Raw genomic sequence first — 22990 nt, 5'->3', positions numbered from 1 at the left:
AACTAATATCATGGCATCCAGTCCCACCACTTCATGGCAAATAGAAGGGGAAAAGGTGGACGCAGCAACAGATTTTCTCTTCTTGGGTCTAAAATCACTGCAGATGATGACTGCAGGCATGAAATTAGAAGACAATTGATTCTTGGATGGAAAGCTATGACAAACCTAGCGTGTGTGTGTGTGTGTGTGAGTCTCTCGATCATGTCCAGCTGTTTGCGACTCCACAGACTGTAGCTCACCAGGCTCCTCTGTGCATGGAATTTTCCAGGTAAGAATACTGAGGTAGGTTGCCATTCCTTTCTCCAGGGGGTCTACCCTACCCAAATTCTTCCACATTGGGGGCAGATTCTTTACTTTCTGAGCCACCAGGGAAGCCCATGAGAAACCTAGACAGTATATTAAGAAGCAAAGACATCACTTTGCCGACAAAAGTCCGTATAATTAAAGCTATGGTCTTTCCAGTAGTTATGTATGGATGTGAGAGTTGGACCATAAAGAAGGCAGATGGCCAAAGAATTGATGTTTTTGAACTGTGGTGTTGGAGAAGACTCTTCAGAGTCCCTTGGACAGCAAGGAGATCAAACTAGTCAATCCAAAAGGAAATCAACCCTGAATACTCATTGGAAAGACTGATGCTGAAGCTGACGCTCCAGTACTTTGGCCACCTGATGTGAACAGCCAACTCATTGGAAAAGACCCTGATCCTGGGGAAGATTGAAGGTAGAAGGAAAAGAGGGCAACAGAGGATGAGATGGTTGGATGGTATCACCGATTCAATGAACATGAACTTAGGCAAACTCTGGGAGATAGTGAGGGACTGGGAGGCCTGGCATGCTGCAGTGCACGGGGTCACAAAGACTTAGTGACTCAAGGACAACAACAACAGTGCACAAGTGGTGACCTCTCAGCAGGCAGAGCCCTCTGGGTTCCCTTGGCCTAGTGCCTTGGAGTTCCAACCATGGCCGAAAGGGCCCACCCAAGGGACAGACCACATCTCACAATTCTCCTCCTCTAGCTCTGGTTTGCAGGGAGAAAAGCATCCTGGAGATAGACCTCGCAGTCCCTGGGAAGGGAAGTTACAGCTCTCAGCCCGGTTCCCCCCACCCCGCTGACTGTTGTTGGGGAAGAGAGGTATGGGTATCGGGTTACCGTTTTGATGCTATAGTTAGCCTCGGACTTGGCTGACCCTCGGGACTCCCGGTTCACAGCACAGCGCAGCGCCTGTGCAGACTTCAGCCCCTGCCATGCAGAAGCTTCAGTTCTCCTTCCCTCTCTCGACCTGTTATCAAGTCCAAGCTCGCTCTGCTTGCCGCCTGACAGGTCAATAACTCTGAGAAATGAAGTGTTGAGGCAAGGAATATGACTTTATTGGAAAGTCGGTTGACTGAGAAGATGGCAGACCAATGTCTCAAACTACCTTATCGGGGTCTGTATGCCAGGTTCTTTTATAAAAGAGCGGGGTGGGGGAGGTGAAGAACAAGGTAAAATGGCAGAATAGAGAGGGGGAGGCGGTGAGGAAGTTAACCTTGCAGGAAACACCCAACCTGTAGAAAAAGTGTGTTAATCTCTCCTTTTTTTGCAGCCATTCACTGGTGGAAAGGTCAGCTTCTCTCCCTGTGAGTTGAACAGAGGTATTTTAGTTTAACAGTCAGGCAGAGGGGCAGGGTTCTCTGAGGCAGGACTGTATGTATGATTATAAAAACTGAAGCAACAAAAAGCAAGTCAAAGAAACAGTTCCATCGTGGAATCAAAATTGACTCTTCCTTCTAATAAGCCTCTGCTGCCTCCAGGTGGGTCCCTGACCCCTGTCCCCTCCCCACTCCAGCAGACCCATCATTACCCTTCTACTTTATCATTCCTGGGCAGATGGCTCTGAGAACTCCAGGAATCAGGAAGCGGGAACACAGGCTATGGTTGTGCTGGGGTGGAAGTGGGGGATGATATGATCCAAGCTGAGTCCACTCACTTAGACGTGCCCTTGGACCAGCCCGTGCACTGCCGGGCCAAGTCCTGGACCAGGGATCCCTCACACCAGAAAAAAAAGGCTCCAAGTCTCTGTCCCCCAGCCCACTGAAGCCAAGAAAGACCATCGCTGGTCCCACCTTCATCTGGATATCACCCTCCAAGAATCCAGCAAGAATGATACAGGCAACTCTGCTGATAAGCCTCAGCTGCCTCAGCCTCTACACCCTCGGCAGTGGTGTCCGCCACTATGACCCTGGGCAGGTAACTGGGGAGAGCCTTCTGCTGCAGCAAAGGGAATACTTAGGGGGGTGGGACCCAGAGCCTGACTCCTCAAAGATCCCTCCCAGGGACGCTTCTCTAGGATGTCATCCTCTGAACCCGCTTCCTCTCAGGAACCTCCACACCCTCAGGGAGCCCCAAGTTCCCACTTCATCTCCCAGAACCCCACCTCCACCCACAGTTCCTCTTGTGACCCTCTTGCCTTCATACCCTCCTCCCTCGGGACAGCCTCCAGCTTCCTCCTCTCACTTCCCATCTCCCACCCATGGCCCAGCCTGCACACTCTCCTTCGGCTTACCTGTGTATGACCCTCCTGCAGCCCCTCCCAGACCAGGGCTTGACCTCCTCCCCACTCCCAGCCCAGGAGGATGCAGGCTTCTAGAGCAGGAGGACTGAGTCTCAGAGCTGACAGGGCCCTGGTGTGATATCTACATGCCTGTGTGGGAGAGGGAAAGAGTCAGAGGCTGGACATGGGGTCAGGTCATTGGAGATTGAGGGCATACATATTTGTATGTCATGCCCACACAGTCTTAAAGCCAGAATGGTGCTTGGAAGTCACCCAGCACCACATTCCACCAAGTGCAGGAACCTCTCTAATGATAGATGACCCCTTTTAGTTAGTTAAGATCTATATGCAGTCCTGACAATAACCCTGTGAGGTTGGAAGTATACTGACTTTATAAGTGGAGGACCTGAAGCCCAGAAAAGTTAAGAGACTTGGCCAAGATCTTACAGGCAGTAGGTGGTGAATTCAGGATTTGAACCAATGTCTCTCTGACTTCATTGCCTGTTATTTAAACCCTTGAGGTCTTGCCAAATATCAGACTTCAGATATTTGAGCATAGAAATGAGATTCTGGGTTTCTGAAATAATCTGTGTCCAGGACCTTATCCAGTACCCTGAACTTATACCCTTTTCTGTGTGGCCCCTTTCTTCCTTACCTCTGTATGCCCAGGGTGTTACCATCCAGTACTTGAGCCTGGGTCCAGATACATTCGATGATGCCTATGTGGGCTGCTCGGAGGAGATGGAGGAGAAAGCAGTGCTTCTGTTAGAGAAGGAGATGGCCAACCATACTCGGTTGCAGGAGTCCTGGGAGACAGCCCAGAAGGCCTGGGAGCAAAAACATCCAGGGCTCACTCTGCCTCCTGGCTTCAGAAGCCAGCATGGAATTGCCATCATGGTCTACACCAACTCATCCAACACTTTGTACCGGGAGCTGAACCAGGCTGTGCGGACTGGCAGTGGCTCCTGGGAGTCCTACATGAAGTACTTCCCTTTCAAGGCCCTGCATTTCTACCTGACCCAGGCCCTGCAGCTGCTGGGGGGTGGTGGGGGCTGCAGCAGGGAACCTGGGCATCAGGTGTTCCATGGCGTCCACAGGATGGACTCAAGAGTGTGGGGGACTCTATCCGCTTGGGCCATTTTGCCTCCAGCTCGCTGGATGAGGCAGTGGCCCGTGGATTTGGTAGTGCCACCTTCTTCTCTCTAAGGACTTGCTCTGGAGCCCCCATCCAGGCCCTGTCTGTCTTTCCTGAGGAGCGTGAGGTGCTGATCCCCCCATATGATGTCTGTGGTGACGAGTTTCTCCAAGGATGGAAACAAAAGCCTGGTGACTCTCTCCAGCAGTGGTCAGATGTGCAGCCACTTTAACTGCGCCTCTGGGTGGTAAGCCATGTATGAGGGAAGCAGGACTGCCAGGAGGTCCCCAGTTGATTTCAGTCCCCAGGGCCTTCGAGAGACCCACGTCATTAATGAGGAAGTTGAGGGCCAGAAGCTAGTTGGAGATATTTTTCTTTGTGGCTCAGTTTCTGCCAGCTCAGTGGCAGTCAGATAAGTGTTTTCTGCATGTGTGAATATTCTTAGAAGATTCTCCAAATGTTCTCAAAATTTTCCTTCTGCTGCACAGTCTAATAGACCAAAAGAACCTGGTTAAGGAGGGCAATAAGCAGAGGAAAGTGGCAGGAGCGCTGCTTCAGATCCCAGGAGGCCGTGGGCGTAGTGGGTTGATGGGACGCACATGTGCTATTCCCCAGTGCTGAGGCAGGACAGAGTGACTGGGCCAGGGTGGGGCAGCGATGGAAAGGCAAAAAGGGAAGACTTACTGGAAGGAGGAGGAGGAAGGGAAGTCAGAAGTATATTTGGGAGAAGGGGAAGATGGATTGAATTGGGAATAGTTGTACCATGGCCTGGTGGGAAGGGAAGTTTGAAGTGTGTGGGTCTGTCTACCTGGAGGCCTCACTGTGGTGTCTTTTGCAGAGAAGAAGAGGCTGAGCTGTGAGTCTGTGCCAAGTGAGTCACGCTCGGGTCCCTCCCTTGGCTGTTTGACTCCCCCATGGCCCTGCTGACCATTCACTGCCTTTTCTTCTCTCTCCAGAAGGAGGGCAGGGAGACTCACTCTCCAAGGGGGCCTTCTCTCTGCTGTCCTGGAAGACCCTGCTCTTGGCCTCTTGGGGGTTCCAGCTCTTAGGAGCTGGGCTCTGAACATTCAGTGCCTGCTACTTAGGAGTCCTGGGAACATGTGACCTCCAAAGGAAGAAGGGAGGCTTCAAAGAGCTTGGAGAAGCAAGAAGGTGGTTTCAGACCCAGACTTAGCAGGCATGTCTCCAACCAGGATGTTGGGCGATTTGAGCCCATGGTAGGGTGGAGGGAGCCCTGCTCTGTGGTGGGTACCCCAAGAAAAAGCAAGGGTAGTGCTGTGATGGCTGCTCCATTAAACAGTGCTGCAGTATGGTGACATCAAATTTCATGACCGGTTCATTTCATGAGACTGGACTCTGCCCTGCTTTGGTTTTATGGGACTCAGGGACTCAAATGAATGACTTCTTGATCACTTTTAGACATGGTCCAGGTGCAGACCCTTGTCACACACCATAGCCTGCAACCCCAGATGCTTTAATAAACAGAGGTTCCTCACAACAGTCCGGAAGGCAGGAAGGGGGACAGATGGCTTCCTCAGCCATTTGTCTGACAAGAAATGCAGAGCCAGGGAAGGAAGTCAGAGAGGTTGTTTCCAAACCAGAACCCCTGCCCCCACCCCCCACCCAACCCCCGTCTCAGTTCCATCACATTTCTGAAGGAGCTCAAAGTAGGATCCTAAGCCCAGGACGTCGGGTCCCCAGAGCAAGCCATTTCTGTGTGTCTTCTCCCACCAGGGTTCATTTCAGGATTGGCAATCTCAAAACATCATGAGACACAGTTTAACACACTCTGGATGAAAGTAAAGGAGGAGAGTGAAAAGGTTGGCTTCAAGCTCAAATTCAGAAAACTAAGATCATGGCATCTGGTCCCATCACTTCATGGGAAATAGATGGGGAAACAGTGGAAACAATGTTAGACTTTTTTGGGGGGGCTTCAAAATCACTGCAGATGGTGACTGCAGCCATGAAATTAAAAGACATTTACTCCTTGGAAGGAAAGTTATGACCAACCTAGACAGCATATTAAAAAGCAGAGACATTACTTTGCCAACAAAGGTCCATCTAGTCAAGGCTGTGGTTTTTCCAGTGCTCATGTATGGATGTGAGAGTTGGACTGTGAAGAAACCTGAGCACCGAAGAATTGATGCTTTTGAACTGTGGTATTGGAGAAGACTCTTGAGAGTCCCTTAGACTGCAAGGAGATCCAACCAGTCCATCCTAAAGGAGATCAGTCCTGTGTGTTCACTGGAAGGACTGATGTTGATGCTGAAACTCCAGTACTTTGGCCACCTCATGCGAAGAGTTGACTCATTGGAACAGACCCTAATGCTGGGAAGGATTGTGGGCAGGAGGAGAAGGGGATGACAGAGGATGAGATGGCTGGATGGCATCACCGACTGGATGGACATGGGTTTGGGTGGACTCCAGGAGTTGATGATGGACAGGGAGGCCTGGAGTGCTGCAATTCATGGAGTCGCAAAGAGTTGGACATGACTGAGCAACTGAACTGAACTGAACTGAACGGAATGGAGACATTTGCGCTCCAGAGCAGAGACTTTATTGAGGCAAGAAAAGCAGCAGTGGTGCCTATGAAGTGACCCTGCCCTCAGCTCTCTAGGCTGCTCTAGTCAGCAACAGAAAAAGGGACCCTCCCCCTGCATCAGGTCCCCTGGAATACCATGCTGGGCATTGAGGTCTGCCTCCTGAGGCAGGTCGCCAGCCCCCACTGATTCTTGCTCCCGGTACACTAACATGTGAGCTGGGGAGGAGGGTCCAGATTCCCCAGAAGCTGGAGCCTGAGCCCCTCCCCTCTAGTGTCCAGAAACCCAGTTTCTGAGGACCCCTGGGACCCCACCAACCCTGGCACAGTTCTGGGGTCTCAGGAATGGGGGGCCCCAAGTTCTGGAAGCTGTTGTGCACTTGGGTGATAGAGCGACTGAGGATGCTGGCTCATTTGGCGGCTAGCGTGGCCCTGCCTCCCCCAGAGCCTGCTGCATACCTGCTACCTCACTTTGCAGCCAAGACACTATCTTGTTCAACTCTTTTTAGTCTGTTGCCCAGGTCTGGAGGGTAGGAGTAGTGAGGGGGAGGTCTCTCTGAAGGTGAGTCTTCTCCGGTCCATGTCCACCCTCTACACAACCCCAGGGAAGGGTATGCCGGGGGACCCTGAGGCAGGAGAACTGGAGGAAGTGAGGAACTGGCACTGGGTTGTGGGCCAGGTGAGCAGACTGCGTCAGGGTGGATGAATCAGCAGGGTGGTGTGGTTCAGAGATACCAAGAAGGAATGTCTTATGAACCAGACAGGGGGTCGTGAGTCATAGAGGTGGAAATTTCTACTGGATCCAGAAGGTCCATGCCTCCCTCATGCCTACTGCCAACTGAAAGTGAAGTCGCTCAGTCATGTCCAACTCTTTTCAATGCCACAGACTGTAGCCTGCCAGGCTCCTCCATCCATTGGATTTTCCAAGCAAGAATACTGCAGTGGGTTGCCATTCCCTCCTCCAGGGGATCTTCTCCACCCAGGGATCGAACCCAGGTCTCCCACACTGCAGGCAGACTCTTTACCATCTCAGCCACTAGGGACCGGGACCCTAAGATGATTTCACTTAGGGACCTCCAGGTTGTGAGGGTAGTGGGGCTGGATAGGGCTGAGTCCAGAGGGTAGTGCGTCCCTATGGAAGCTCCCTACACCCTGGTGGTGGGCATGCTGAAGGCCTGAAGTGGCTCCAAGAAGGCGTCCCTGGTTTGGGTCAAGATTGGAACAGAGTGTTTCCACTTTGGTGCTTTCATTTCATTTTATTTCCAAGAAACGTGTGCTTATTGTGTATGAATGAATCACAGAGCCCAAGTCCCCCTTTGCTTCCTCTTCCTCCACGTCCCTCTTCTCACTTTTACCCCTGCCTGCTGCTCTTGTGCTAATGGTACCATTTAAGACCTTTTTTGATGCACTACCAGTATATAATATTAAATATAGATGTACACAGTTGTCTGTACAGCCTATTTTTGTTTTTTGTTTCATCTTCTTTTACTTTCTTAAAGAAATTTTTATTAACTCATTTTTATTTTATTAACTTTATAACTTATTGATTTTATTAACTTTGTTAAAATTTATTAATAAATTTTATTAATTAATTCATTTATTTGGCTACACCAGGTCTTAGTTGTGACCGGCAGGATCTTTTTTGAGGGGTGTTTTTTCTTAAATTAATTTATTCTTTATTGAAGGATAATTGCTTTACAGAATTTTATTGTTTTCTGTATACCCTCAACATGAATCAGTCATAGGTGTACATATATCCCCCCCCTTTTGAACCTCCCTCCCATCCCCTTCCCCATCCCACCCCTCTAGGTTGATACCGAGCCCCTGTTTGAGTTTCCTGAGTCATACAGCAAATTCCCATTGGCTATTTTACATACTGTAATATAAGTTTCCATGTTACTCTTTCTATGCATCTCACCCTCTCCTCCCCTCTCCCCAGGTGTATAAGTCTATTCTCTGTCTGTTTCTCCACTGCTGCCCTGTAAATAAATTCTTCAGTATCATTTTTCTGGATTCCGTATATATGCATTAGAATACGATATTTGTCTTTCTCTTTCTGACTTACTTTGCTCTGTATAATAGGTTCTAGGTTCATCCACCTCTTCAGTTCAATTCAGTTCAGTTCAGTTGCTCAGTCGTGTCTGACTCTTTGCGACCCCATGAATCGCAGCACTCCAGGCCTCCCTGTCCATCACCAACTCTCAGAATTCACCCAGACTCATGTCCATCGAGTCAGTGATGCCATCCAGCCGTCTCATCCTCTGGCGTCCCCTTCTCCTCCTGCCCCCAATCCCTCCCAGCATCAGAGTCTTTTCCAATGAGTCAACTCTTCGCATGAGGTGGCCAAAGTACTGGAGTTTCAGCTTCAGCATTATTCCTTCCAAAGAAATCCCAGGGCTGATCTCCTTCAGAATGGACTGGTTGGATCTTCTTGCAGTCCAAGGGACTCTCAAGAGTCTCCTCCAACACCACAGTTCAAAAGCATCAATTCTTCGGCGCTCAGCCTTCTTCACAGTCCAACTCTCACATCCATACATGACCACAGGAAAAACCATAGCCTTGACTAGACAGACCTTTGTGGGCAAAGTAATGTCTCTGCTTTTGAATATGCTATCTAGGTTGGTCACCTCTTCAGAACTGACTCAAATGTGTTCCTTTTTATGGCTGAGAACTATTCCATTGTGTATATGAAGAGCCGAGGCCCGTGCTCCGGGGCCTCCATGGACACCCCTTCTTACTGGTCCTTTAGAGTGCTTGGGAGCCGAGGGCAGGCTGGCACACAAGCTGTTCCGAGATCTCTTTGCCAACTACACAAGTGCCCTGAGACCTGTGGCAGACACAGACCAGGCCCTGAATGTAACCCTGGAGGTGACACTGTCCCAGATCATCGATATGGTGTGTTGCTGTATAACCACAGAGTGTGCTGGAATGGTTGGAGGAGGAAGGAATGGGAAAGGAATGGGGGACGAGGAACTTCCCTAGCGGTTCCGTGGTTAAAACTCCAAGCTTCCACTGCAGCAGAACATGGATTCTGTCTCTGGTCAGAAAACTAACATCCCGCATGCTGCGTGGTGAGGTTGAAAAAAAAAAAAAAAAAAAAGGAATGGGGAATGGGAGACTAGGATTACTCTCCAAACAATTCTTTCCTGGAAACATTAATATAACAGCTACCACGTGTTGGCTATTAACCATTGGGTATCCACAATGTGCCCAATACTTGCACATTCGAGTTCCTGACTAGCAGAGATTACCACCCATGTCACTGCAGAGGAAACTCAGGCCCAAGGGAGAAGGGCCTGTCAAGGTCACACAGCAAGACTGTGTGGGGACCGGACTGTGTGGGCAAGTCAGGTCTGGGGGTGCTGACCAGAGCTCTGCAGTTGAGTGTGCACACACAGGGCAGGGCATGCACAGACGTGTGTCCACATCTATGCCTGCTCTCTGCCCCCAATTAGGATGAGCGGAATCAGGTGCTGACCCTGTACCTGTGGATCCGACAGGAGTGGACAGACGCCTACCTACGATGGGACCCTGACACCTATGGTGGTCTGGATGCCATCCGCATCCCCAGCAGTCTCGTGTGGAGGCCGGACATCGTACTCTATAACAAGTACTGCCTGCCTGGGTCCCTCCCCTCCACCCAAGAGATGCCCTTGGCTCTGGGGATGCACTTATCTCCCCATCCCCCACACCAAACCTGACTCTAGGGTGCCCAGTAAGCTTTGCCCTGGGAGCCTTCTAAATGGCCAGGAACGTGTCGGCAGTGGTGGCTGTGTGGTGCAGGAGGGCTTCCTGACACCACAGCTCATGGCAACGACCTACTGGGGGGACCTCACAGTCCCTTGATAGCACCCCCAAGCCAACCCAGGCTGAATGTCTCCCAGGAACCCTCTGTGTGGTTCAGGACTAGTTCTATATCCCTCGCAGCCAGGGTTCTGGGGCACAGGTACCTCTTTATGTCACATTTCACCCTTCTGGGCTTGAGTCCGTACATTTTCCCCAGGGCCGCTCCAGGCACTTTGCAGATGGCACCCAAGAAAAGTTACCGTGCATCCCGCGTCCCCTTTAGGACTAGACCTGTCTCCTTCTGGGCCCTGCAGGCCCTGGCCCCATTAGGCCTCCAAAGACACAGAGGGCCCTCTGAGTCCCCCAGAGGGTTGGAGTCGCACCCCCTCCAAGGGTCAGCCCCGACATCCAACGCCGCGGCGCCTCAGGGAGCCCCCACCCCCAACCCCTGCCCGCAGGGCGGACGCGCAGGCCCCGGCCTCGGCCAGCACCAACGTGGTCCTGCGGCACGACGGCGCCGTGCGCTGGGACGCGCCGGCCATCACGCGCAGCTCCTGCCGCGTGGACGTGTCGGCCTTCCCGTTCGACGCGCAGGGCTGCGGCCTGACCTTTGGCTCGTGGACACACGGCGGGCACCAGCTGGACGTTGGGCCGCGCGGCGGCGCCGCCAGCCTGGCGGACTTCGTGGAGAACGTGGAGTCGCGCGTGCTGGGCATGCCAGCCCGGAGGCGCGTGCTCACCTATGGCTGCTGCTCCGAGCCCTACCGGGACGTGACCTTCACTCTGCTGCTGCGCCGCCGCGCCGCCGCCTACGTGTGCAACCTGCTGCTGCCCTGCGTGCTCACTTCACTGCTGGCGCCGCTCGCCTTCCACCTGCCCGCGGACTCGGGCGAGAAGGTGTCGCTGGGCGTCACCGTGCTGCTGGCGCTCACCGTCTTCCAGCTGATCCTGGCCGAGAGCATGCCACCGGCAGAGAGCGTGCCACTCATCAGGGGGCTCCGAGGGCCCCAGGGTGGCCAGGGAGGGGCTGGCGGGGAGGATGACCCCGCCACCCCGGGGGCTGGCACATGCGGCCCTCCACAGGTGCAGGGGCCATAGCCGGACTGGCCTGGGTCAACCGAGGGGCCCCGCTGAGCATTTTGGGGCCCGGCCTTGTTGTGAAATGGAGGGGGAAGAGATAGGCCCCTTCCTGGGAAAACAGCCCTCCCCACACTTGTAGGGGTGGAGGAAGGAGTTGGTCTCTTTTGGTTTTTTAATTTTATTTATTTATGTCTGTGCTGGGTCTTCACTGGCGCATGAGGGCTTTCTCTAGTTGTGGACAGTGGGGGCCGCTCTCTGTGAGCACGAAGATTTCAGTAGTGGTGCACGGGCTTAGTTGCTCGGCAGCCTGTGGAATCTTCCTGGACCAGGGATGGAACCCCCCTGTCCTCTGCACTGGCGGGTGGATTCTTACCCACTTGTGCCACCTGGGAAGTCCAGGAGTTGGTCTTTACTCAAGGACTTGTTGGAGGATTATCGACATTCACCAGTATTAGAATTATAGGCGAAACATCTTAAGTACTCACTGCATGCCAGGCATTCTCTTGAACACTTGACATTAACTCAGGGGAGCAGCACCACAGACCTGTGTGCATGCGTGCTAAGTCGCTTCAGTCGTGTCCGACTCTGTGTGACTGTAGCTTGCCGGACTCCTCTCTCCATGGGATTCTCCAGGCAAGAATACTGGAGTGGGTTGCCATGCCATCCTCCTGGAAATCTTCCCAACCTAGGATCGAACTGGAGTCTCTTATGTCTCCAGCATTGGCAGGGGGTTCTTTACCACTAGCGCCACCTGGGAATCCACCAGGAAGGTTCTATTGTAACTTGCCCAGGGCATGGTGGTTCTATTTAAGAGTGTGACTTTCAGGGGACTGTGGGTGAGTCCAGGCTTTAGCAGTGAGGGTATCAACCAGGGAGCAGGAAGCTTCTGAGAACCAGATGTGGGGATGTGGGAGGGGAGATGTTGGCCCTTACCTCCTTCCCACTTTCTTCCATTTTGCTTCGAGGGTCCTGAGAGCCTGATGGGGGATGCGCTCATTCCTTCTTGTGTTCAGGCAGCTGGGGAGCTCTGGCCCCCTGAGCTCTTGTTTTGGGCCTCAGTTCCATTTCTCTCTTTTGCAGGAAAGTACTACATGGCCACCATGACCATGGTCACCTTCTCCACGGCGCTTACCATCCTTATCATGAACCTGCATTACTGTGGTCCCAGTGCCCGCCCCATGCCAGCCTGGGCTCGGGCCCTCCTGCTAGGACGCCTGGCACGGGGCCTGTGTGTGCGGGAACAAGGGGAGCCCTGTGGGCAGTCTAGACCACCTGAGTCATCCCCCAGTCCCCAGCCTCCTGACAGAGGCACTGGCCCCCCAGCAGGTCCCTGCCGTGAGCCCCGGTGTCTGTGCCGTCAGGAAGCCCTACTGCGTCACGTGGCCACCATCGCCAACGCCTTCCACAGCCACCGGGCTGCCCAGCGCCGCCATGAGGACTGGAAGCGCCTGGCCCGGGTCATGGACCGTTTCTTCCTGGGCATCTTCTTCTCCATGGCTCTGGTCATGAGCCTTCTGGTGCTGGTGCGGGCCCTGTGAGTCCCGGGGGTCTGCTGCAGCCACAGCACCTCCAGATGGGTATGGATCAGCCAGGCCAGGTGGTGGTCGACCCTCAGGCCACCCAGCATCTCTCCACTGGGCCTAGGAGCCTGGGACATCCTCTCTTCAGCACTACTCACTTCATGGACCAGGAATATTCATTGTCTCCTCCAGACTCTAAGGGAAATCAGAGCTTGCTGCTCCCCTGATTCCTGCAGAGGAGGAACTCTGAGAAGGATCAAGATCGAAGTGCAGTTTGGGAGGGACAGAACTGAACTTCCGTGCTGAGTTTAGACACTTTCAGTGGGGAGCATGAAGGCGGGACAGCCTTGCCCCATTTCCTGTCTCTTCTTCCTTCCCCTGTGGCTGCTGTTACAGAGACTTGGTCTAGCCTGACCCTGTCTAGGGGCTCAGAGAAGGTGACTGGGGATTCAGGGTTCCTGGTCCACTTTCCACAGCAGGAGGCCACATAAGGACTTGGCCCCAAAGCTCCAACTCATAATAAAGTAATGTGTGCCTCGAATCTCCTCTGTGTCCTGTCTTACTCTTAGGCTCTTGGTGGTGCCAGTTGGGAATCCAGCCTCTTAGGGACCTGAGGACCCATGAATCGGAGTGGAAATTACATCTTTGCTGATAAGAAAATGATTGGCATTTGACTGAGATCCCTAAAGGTCTCTCTGCTGTTTCCCTGCTCTCTCCTCTCTGGATTTAGGTCCAATCCATCTGCGTACTCACTGTGTGATCATCACACAGTGACATCCAGAGAGCTTGACGGTGCCCAAGGTAGGGGCAGGACAGGGACCGGCCACTCACAAGGTGTTTGTTCCTTTCTGACTTCCACGTGTGTTCTGGTACCACCTGCATACCTTGGACGCAGTCCCTGCCCTCAGATGGGAGACCAGAGGCAGGGCCCCTAACCTAGCAAGGAGGAGAGGTCAGAGAAGGCTTCCTGGAAGAGCGAAGAGGAGCTGTCCTGGTGCTCATGGGAGGCATTTGAGTAACAGCAGTGAGAAAGCGATGGCACCCACTCCAATACTCTTGTTTGGAAAATCCCATGGACGAAGGAGCCTGCAGTCCATGGGGTCTCGAAGAGTAGGACACGACTGAGTGACTTCACTTTCACTTTTCACTTTCATGCATTGGAGAAGGAAATGGCAACCCACTCCAGTGGTCTTGCCTGGAGAATCCCAGGGATGGGGGGTGGGCCCCGTGGGCTGCCGTCTCTGGGGTCCAACAGAGTCGGACACGACTGAGGTGACTTAGCAGCAGCAGCAGCAGTGAATACAACGGCCAAGTACTTTTCTCCCCAATCACCAGGCCTCCGAACTACTATAATCTATCTCCAGGTGAGTGATTACTTGTCCTGCAGTCCCCCCACCTCTCTTCAGCATCTGACTCCTAGACCCCTGGGAGAGGCTTAGTCCCCACATTTTCTCCTTCCTGCCATCAGGCCCAGCAACCGCCAGAGAAGGTCCCAGAGTTTCCTGCAGATGGAGTTACCCCAGATCGTGGCCACACTCAGAGCACACATGTGGCTGACATCCTCATGTTGGGCAGAGGCTACAGGCAGAGCTGTTCAGCGGCTGATGGATTAGAGGAGGCCTGGACTCTCTGGAAAGACTTCGCCAACAAGGAACCAGAGCAGCAGTAGAAGGGACCAGACTGCAGAAAGGGGGCTCTGACCCACGGCTGCAGGGAAAACAGAGGCAGAGAGATTCAGGGACAAAGTGAGGAAGAATTTAGGGAGAAAGGTAGACAGAGATGAAGAGACAAGGAGAGTCCCACTTCCCTTTCCAGAGGTCATTAAGTTTATGCCCCAGCCTCCTGTTGACACTGCAGGGTGAGATGAAGTGGGGTAGAGATCTGAGTGAACTCTGGTGAAGCTGATCTGTGCTCCTCTGCCCAGACTCTGGTGGGAGAGGCACTGGTGGAGGAGAGTCGGGGCTGGGGAGGGGGAATCCTAAACTTTCCCAGTGCCTGAAATGGCATTATCAGAACTCAAGCCAGGTTGGAAGCTGAGACTTGGCTGGTCTTGACTCTGCCACAGATGACTCTGTCATCTGGAGCAAGTCACTTCTGTCTCTGGGCCTCACTTTGTTATGTAATGAGGGCAGTATTTCCTGTCCCACCTCCTTCCAGTTGATTATTGCGCAGTAAGAATAACGTGAGGTGGGGGCCCCCCTGGTGTGGTGGTTCAGAGTTGGGCTCCAGGGCCAGGCTGTCTGGGCCCCATCCCTTGCTAGGTCTGTGTGTGGGGCCGGTTGCTTCACCTCTCTGTGTCTGTCTCATCCGTGGAACAGGGGTGATGACAGTATCTGCACCATCGGGTCACGGTGAGGACTCATGTGCCCGGAACCCTGAGTGGTATTGTGCCATGGAGAAGGGTGGGAGCAAAGTGGAGGCTGAGGCTCCTTCCTGCCCACTGTTCTAAAAGCCTTGAGGGAGGAGGCAGGACCCCAGGGTGAGGAGCAGCTGTGATTTCTTCCCTGAGAATGGCCTGTTCCCAGCTGGAGAGGTGATGCCTCAGGCAAACCCTGGGCCAGCAAGTGTTCAAGAGAAGAGAAGACTCATGGCCACAGAGAATCTGGGGACCATCTAGTCCAATATGCTTATGCTACAGATAGGGAAACTGAGGTTCAGAGAGGAAAAATTGGTCACAGAGTTGGGGCAGAGCCTGGGTTAAAGCCCAGGTCTCCAGCACCCATGACCTGACCTTGACCTTGGGAGGTGGTCTGAGGGAGTTCTGAGCACAGTTATAGACAGAGGGCTCCCCCGCGGAAGGAGGAGAAGGCCTGGGGAGGGCTTTGTGGAGTGGCCCTTCCCACTGTCACCTCAGTGCAGCCTGGAGCTCCCTGGGGTCTGATCAGTGACCTCCTGTGAAGGAGGGGCCGGCCCCAGGCCCGAGTGGAGGGGAGCAGGTGTGTCAGCTCGCCACGTATACACCCCACGTATCCCACATATACACCCTGTGGGAAAGGTTAGCAACCCCCACAGGTGTCTGCTTAAGAAAGTCTAATTTTTTTTTAATCAAAAGAGGGTTGTTTTTCATTTAAGGGGCATGTTCACCCAGGAGTGGGGCCCAGACCCAGAGCAGTCAGCTCATCTCCGAACAGAGTCCTGCCGATGCCTGCAGCCCTTACCTGAGTTACCCAGATGGCAGGGCTCAGACTTGCATTGCTTGTCTGCAGGAAAGAAACAGCAAAGAATCAAAGGCTCAATAGATCTCAGGACAGAAAGGGACCCCAGAGTACCTCCCTGACTAGCTCTCAGAGAAACTGATGCCTTTTCCCCTAATTCTGCTTCCTTACAGTGGGACCACCCTTGCCTGGGTTTGACTAGACCCATGAGCAGCAGGGCCAGGAAGGCCCCAGCCCTCAAAGCCAGGGTGATCTGGGCTCTCCTTCTCCCTTGGCCTGTAACTTTACCTCTATGCCGCACCCACCGCTCCTTCTCCCCTGTCTTGTCCCAGCCAAGGAGGGGCTAGTTTATGTTCTTTGCCAGTCTTGGTCACCTTCCATCAAACATGCACGCTCATGATGCTGTCCATGGTGGGATCTGAAGCCACAGTGGACCTACTCCCACTTGAGATGTGCTCGGTGGATCCAGCCAACAGCCTGCCTGGCATCCCTCAACCAGGACCAGCAGCCCACAGCCCTTCAGTGACTAAGGACCTGTGCCCATCCTCACGATTACTCCTCTGCCTGGTCCTCGGATGGTGGAGAGGAAAGCACCCGAGAACCCAAACTACCAGAACCCAAACTGCCAGAACCCAAACTGGAACTTAGTGGGATGGCACCCAAATGCTGTCTCACCACCTCACTGTCACCTTGACCCAGTACACGCACAGCCCAGGGTTTCTGCTCAGTCAAAAAACACACTCCTCTCGGAAAACATGGTAGGGGCCCACACTCATTTCTGGCAACAGCTTCCATCTGGGAGAGAAGCCTGATCAAGGCTGTTTGGTCCTCAACGTGGCTAAAAACACCTGTTTTGGTCAGAAAACCCTCTTCTGTCTCCCAGCAGGCAAATAAGTGCCCAGCTCTGGCTTAGACTGTGTACGTGTCCCCTGAAAATGGGACGGGAAAGCCCAGCTTGAGCACAGCTGCTGGCTGACATGTGCCCTGCTCACCTTTGATGTACTCGCAGTTGTATGTGCTGTGGTTGCCCACGGCCCGGAGGTAGATGGGGGAGCGGACCTTGGCTGTCCTTTTGGCGTCAATCACCCGGAAGGTCTCAAAGGGAGGGATCAGCACTTCCTCCTCCCCAGGGTAGAAGGAGTAGCCCTTGATTGGGGCCCCAAGGCAGGTCCAGATGTCAAAGAAGGTGTCTTCCCCAAACTTCTGGGCCACATCACTCTTCAGGGACGTGGAGGCAAAGCCCCCCAGCCTGACAGTGGCCTCAGACCCGGCCTTCTGGAAGTGCAGGCCCCGCACCCCTCGGAACACCTGGTGGCACTGGGGTGGACGCTGGCTGCTGCTCAGCAGCTGCAGGGCTTCGGTCAGCAGGAAGTGGAGTGTCTTGAAGGAGAAGTGCTGGAGGTAGTGAGCCCGGGAGCGACCCGCCTCACGCACGGCCGCATTGAATTCTTTGTACAAGCTGCCGCGGAGTGTGTAAGCCAGGAGGGCCACCCCGTGCTCTTCTCGGAAGCCCAGAGGGGTGAGCAGACGGGTAGGGCTGACGCCCCACTCGGGCCCCCAGGCCTGGCGCTCCCGCCACAGGCTGCTTGCCTGCGCCCAGCCATCAGCGTACACTTTGTTGGCCTGGAACTCTGTCCGGTTGAGTTCCGGGAGAGCAGCCGCCATGGCTGCAGCACAGCCAGCATACTGGTCATCAAAGGAGGCCAGGGCCATGTCTAGGGGCATTTCTTGAGAGAGGAGGTCTCGTCGTATGACGGGGTGGCTCTGGGCCTGCGAGAGGGGGAGCAGCAAGGATTGAGAAGTTAGGCCCCAAGAGAACAGGAGCCCTGTTATCCAGCTCCCCCCTCCACTGAGCTGAGTGAGATGAAGGGCCCCAAACACACTTGAAGGGGAAGTGAAGTGAAAGTCTCTCAGTCGTGTCCAGATCTTTGTGACCCCATGGAGTATACAGTCCATGGACTTCTCCAGGCCACAATACTGGAGGGGGTAGCCTTTCCCTTCTCCAGGAGATCTTTTGAACCCAGGTCTCCCACATTGTAGGCAGATTGTTTACCAGCTGAGCCACAAGGGAAGCCCTGGAGGGGAAGGGGATTGGGAACTACCAGCAATGGATGCCCTGAGACTGGGCTCCAGGGCTGTTCCCTCAGACTGAGCCATCCCCAAAGGGAGCACCCGGCAGAGTTCAGAAGCCAGCACCTGGGGGATGGGGACAGCAGAGGATGACCGTACCTGAAGTGCTTCCATGAGGCCCATGGACACAAGCAACAGAGACATCACGGCAGGGCTCTGCATGCTGGAGATGACCCTGGTCAAGTCACTCTCTGGGCCTCAGTTTCCTCACCTGGAAAAAGAGAATCTGCACAGTTCAATAAGGACAAATTGGAACTTCCTGGTGGTCCAGTGGCTAAGACTCCAGGGGAGGGGGCGGGCAGGTTTCTCTTTTATACCGCACCTTGTACCTTTCCCCGGAGAAGGCAATGGCACCCCACTCCAGTACTCTTGCCTGGAAAATCCTATGGACAGAAGAGCCTGGTAGGCTGCAGTCCATGGGGCCGCTAAGAGTCAGGCACGACTGAGCGACTTCCCTTTCACTTTTCACTTTAATGCATTGGAGAAGAAAATGGCAACCCAATCCAGTGTTCTTGCCTGGAGAATCCCAGGGACAGAGGAGCCTAGAGGGCTGCTGTCTATGGGGTCGCACAGAGTCTGACATGACTGAAGCGACTTAGCAGTTAGCAGTACCTTTCCCACACATCTGCCCAGAAATATGACACTCTCCCATCTATTTCTGGATATCGTCTCTAGGCTCAGGAATACTAGCCTCTACCCAGGGTGTTCTGGGCCAGAGTTCTTCCCATGAAAAAAGCAAATCCCTGAACCCAGAGAGAAATCAAAAATTCAGGCTGGAACAACTGTCTCCTAATGGGTTTGCTCCTGCATTCATCATCCCTGGCCTCAGGGAGTATCTCCTCATTGATCCTTTAAGGTGATGGATAATCACTTGAGGAGTAAGGAGAGATTTCTGGGTAGAGAGTCTGAGTCCCAGCTGCAGTGCTCTTGGTCATGTGATCTTGGAGGATTTTCCACTTCACTCTAGACTGCTGTTCAATGACTAGATTTGAGTCCATTTCTTGGGGTCTTTCTTGGGGTGCCAGGTCTCAGGATAAGTGAAGCAATTCCCCAAAGCCAGAGAATGGAGAGAGGAGAAAACAGACTCCAGATATTTGAGCACAGAAATGAGATTCTGGCTTTCTGAAATAATCTGTGTCCAGGACCTTATCCAGTACCCTGAACTTATACACTTTTCTGTGTGGCCCCTTTCTTCCTTACCTCTGTATGCCCAGGGTGTTACCATCCAGTACTTGAGCCTGGGTCCAGATACATTCGATGATGCCTATGTGGGCTGCTCGGAGGAGATGGAGGAGAAAGCAGTGCTTCTGTTAGAGAAGGAGATGGCCGACCATATATACGAGGAGCCAGCACAGGAGTTCCCACCCATGACAAAGGTCATGTAGAGAGGCCTGATATGCAAAGGCGAGTCAGGACTCCAGGGGCCCCACCCGGACCTGCGTGAGCATCTACCCCAAAACCAGAATCTGTCTGTTTTACTATTTTATGACTTTCACCAACTCCTCTGACATTAACAGGGGGCTATCCCTGACCACCTTTCTCTGAAGGAAATCAACTTAGAGCTCTAGTTAGTTAGCCTCCTGGGCATAATAGGAGTGTTTCAATCCAAACCCCTCAGATGGCTCTCTAACTTGCCTGACAGGTTTATCCAGACTCCTACAGCTACACATATGATTGTTTACAGTCTCCCAACCACAAGAGGCCAGAGAAGGCAATGGCACCCCACTCCAGTACTCTTGCCTGGAAAATCCCATGGATGGAGGAGCATGGTAGGCTGCAGTCCATGGGGTCGCTGAGAGTTGGACATGACTGAGCAACTTCACTTTCACTTTTCACTTCCATGCACTAGAGAAGGAAATGGCAACCCTCTCCAGTGCTCTTGCCTGGAGAATCCCAGGGACGGGGGAGCCTGGTAGGCTGCCGTCTATGGGGTTGCACAGAGTCGGACATGACTAAAGCAACTTAGCAGTAGCAGCAGCAACCGCAAGAGGCACGGGAAGCTTAAGATATTCAAATAGTATAGAGCATCTCAGAGACTTAAAAATTGTTAGAATAGAACTAGTAGAAGATTTCATTGTTGAGCCAGTGCTTGCTGCCAAGTTTCCACATCCCCTGTATTATGTTCTTGGGAGTATATTAATTAATATAGTTGGTACATAGAAAAAATAAGTAGTGACCTTGGTGCTAACAACTTTAGACCCTTAAGGTAATAAATTCTTTCCTTGTTGTAAACCCACTGCACTTTGTCCTATAGGAATAAAACTTTATCTAACACCTTCAGAGGATGGCGCCAAACTTTAAAATAATTACTCTTAGAGAAAATAAGTCTTATGGTTGACAAATCTTTATCAGAGTCATAAAATGTTAACAGGCCTTCTGGCCAGAAGATGATGTAAATCACCTAAACCATTTGTATACGATAAGTTTGCAGAAAAGAAAACCCGGTCTCAATAAGGACCTAAGACTGCTGACTTTGCATGATTTCACACCCCCTATTATCCTCTGTGCACAACTTAAGGTATATAAGCTCCCTTTGAAAATAAAACTATGGGCCTTGCTCATCAGGCTGGTCTCCCCGTATCGTTCTTTCTTGCTTATTTTTCTCTCCTTTTCTCCTCTGTTCTTCCTTCAGGATGACTGACTTGGAGCATGGGGGCTCTCTGAGACCACTTACTTTCCTCAGCTTCTAAGACCCAATCGAGAAGGTGCCTAAAGTGGGGCACCTTCTGCAAATCGAGAGGGTGCCTGCAGCCTCCGTGGTCAGAGCAAACCTGATGTCACAGGTTTTATTGGTTTCCCATGTAAACCAATCAGATCAAGCCTCTTTCTCTCCCCTTTTGCTATTCTTTCACCTAAGCCGTCCTCCTGAGGGAATCCCTGGATCCAACCAGGGCAGGACCCTGGGACATGCCCTGCTGTGAGAGTCCTGGGAGACAGCCCAGAGGCCTGGGAACAAAAACGTCCAGGGCTCAGTCTGCCTCCTGGCTTCAGAAGCTAGCACGAAATCGCCATCATGGTCTACACCAACTCATCCAGCACTTTGTACAGGGAGCTAAACCAGGCTGTGCAGACTGGCAGTGGCTCCTGGGAGTCCTACATGCACCACTTCCCTTTCAAGGCCCTGCATTTCTACCTGACTCGGGCCCTGCAGCTGCTGCGGGGTGGTGGGGGCTGCAGCAGGGAACTTGGACAGGAGGTGTTCCATGGAGTGCGCAGGATCCACTTTGTACCCAAGAGTGTGGGGGACTCTATCCGCTTGGGCCAGTTTGCCTCCAGCTCGCTGGATGAGGCAGTGGCCCGTGGATTTGGTAGTGCCACCTTCTTCTCTCTAAGGACTTGCTCTGGAGCCCCCATCCAGGCCCTGTCTGTCTTTCCTGAGGAGCGTGAGGTGCTGATCCCCCCATAGGAAGTCTTCATGGTGACAGGTTTCTCCAAGGATGGAAACAAAAGCCTGGTGACTCTCTCCAGCAGTGATCAGATGTGCAGCCACTTTAACTGCGCCTATCTGGGTGGTGAGCCATGCATGAGGGAAGCAGGACTGCCAGGAGGTCCCCAGTTGATTTCAGTCCCCAGGGCCTTCGAGAGAACCACGTCATTAAAGAGGAAGTTGAGGGCCAGAAGCTAGTTGGAGATATTTTTTCTTTGTGACTCAGGTTCTGCCAGCTCAGTGGCAGTCAGATAAGTGTTTTCTGCATGTGTGAATATTCTTAGAAGATTCTCCAAATGTTCTCAAAATTTTCCTTCTGCTACACAGTCTAATAGACCAAAAGAACCTGGTTAAGGAGGGCAATAAGCAGAGGAAAGTGGCAGGAGGGCTGCTTCAGATCCCAGGAGGCCGTGGGCATAGTGGGTTGATGGGACGCACATGTGCTATTCCCCAGTGCTGAGGCAGGACAGAGTGACTGGGCCAGGGTGGGGCAGCGATGGAAAGGCAAAAAGGGAAGATTTACTGGAAGGAGGAGGAGGAAGGGAAGTCAGAAGTATATTTGGGAGAAGGGGAAGATGGATTGAATTGGGAATAGTTGTACCAGGGCCTGGAGGGAAGGGAAGTCTGGAGTGTGTGGGTCTGTCTACCTGGAGGCCTCACTGTGGTGTCTTTTGCAGAGAAGAAGAGGCTGAGCTGTGAGTCTGTGCCAAGTGAGTCACCCTCGGGTCCCTCCCTCGGCTCTTTGACTCCCCCATGGCCCTGCTGACCATTCACTGCCTTTTCTTCTCTCTCCAGTAGGAGGGCAGGCAGACTCACTCTCCAAGGGGGCCTTCTCTCTGCTGTCCTGGAAGACCCTGCTCTTGGCCTCTTGGGGGTTCCAGCTCTTAGGAGCTGGGCTCTGAACATTCAGTGCCTGCTACTTAGGAGTCCTGGGAACATGTGACCTCCAAAGGAAGAAGGGAAGCTTCAAAGAGCTTGGAGAAGCAAGAAGGTGGTTTCAGACCCAGACTTAGCAGGCATGTCTCCAACCAGGATACTGGGGGATTTGAGCCCATGGTAGGGTGGAGGGAGCCCCGCTCTGTGGTGGGAACTCCTGAGAACAAGCAAGGGTAGTGTTGTGATGGCTGCTCCATTAAACAGTGCTGCAGTATGGTGACATCAAATTTCATGACTGGTTCATTTCATGAGACTGGACTCTCTGCCCTGCTTTGGTTTTATGGGACTCAGGGACTCAAATGAATGACTTCTTGATCACTTTTAGACATGGTCCAGGTGCAGACCCTTGTCACACACCATAGCCTGCAACCCCAGATGCTTTAATAAACAGAGGTTCCACACAACAACCCAGAAGACAGGAAGGGGGACATGTGGCTTCCTCAGCCGTTTGTCTGACAAGAAATGCAGAGCCAAGGAAAGAAGTCAGGTTGTTTTCAAACCAGAACCCCTGCCCCACCCCCAGCCCCCATCTCAGTTCCATCAAACTTCTGAAGGAGCTCAAAGTAGGATCCTAAGCCCAGGATATCGGGTCCCCAGAGCAAGCCATTTCTGTGTGTCCTCTCCCACCACGGTTCATTTCGGGATTGGCAATCTCAAAACACCATGAGACAGAGATTAACACACTCTGGATGAAAGTGAAGGAGGAGAGTGAAAAGGTTGGCTTAAAGCTCAACATTCAGAAAACGAAGATC

The 22990-nt window shown here is 52.8% G+C and overlaps 2 protein-coding genes and 2 pseudogenes across 2 annotated transcripts; 3 read left to right on the top strand and 1 right to left on the bottom strand.

The window, feature by feature from the left end:
- Positions 1-790: 790 nt before the first annotated feature.
- LOC113905557 lies at positions 791-5222 on the top strand (annotated as a pseudogene).
- A 1562-nt stretch (positions 5223-6784) lies between these two features.
- LOC113904892 (neuronal acetylcholine receptor subunit alpha-10-like) lies at positions 6785-12717 on the top strand. Its single transcript, XM_027561970.1, has 5 exons — positions 6785-6883; positions 8956-9099; positions 9660-9814; positions 10449-11002; positions 12151-12717. The coding sequence occupies exons 1-5, from the start codon at positions 6785-6787 to the stop codon at positions 12606-12608; spliced, it is 1410 nt and encodes a 469-aa protein (XP_027417771.1). The 3' UTR covers positions 12609-12717.
- Positions 12718-14153: 1436 nt separating this feature from the next.
- LOC113905556 (GPI-linked NAD(P)(+)--arginine ADP-ribosyltransferase 1-like) lies at positions 14154-18130 on the bottom strand. The gene is made up of 4 exons (XM_027563043.1): positions 17975-18130; positions 16738-17515; positions 15749-15790; positions 14154-14297 (listed from the first exon to the last, which is right to left on the bottom strand). The coding sequence occupies exons 1-4, from the start codon at positions 18035-18037 to the stop codon at positions 14200-14202; spliced, it is 981 nt and encodes a 326-aa protein (XP_027418844.1). The 5' UTR covers positions 18038-18130; the 3' UTR covers positions 14154-14199.
- An 851-nt stretch (positions 18131-18981) lies between these two features.
- On the top strand, positions 18982-22372 carry LOC113904891 (annotated as a pseudogene).
- The last annotated feature ends 618 nt before the right edge of the window (positions 22373-22990 follow it).

This window comes from Bos indicus x Bos taurus, chromosome 15 (assembly GCF_003369695.1).
Source record: "Bos indicus x Bos taurus breed Angus x Brahman F1 hybrid chromosome 15, Bos_hybrid_MaternalHap_v2.0, whole genome shotgun sequence".
In the NCBI taxonomy this organism is placed as follows: domain Eukaryota; kingdom Metazoa; phylum Chordata; class Mammalia; order Artiodactyla; family Bovidae; genus Bos; species Bos indicus x Bos taurus.
This window is presented reverse-complemented; position numbering and strand designations above follow the sequence as displayed.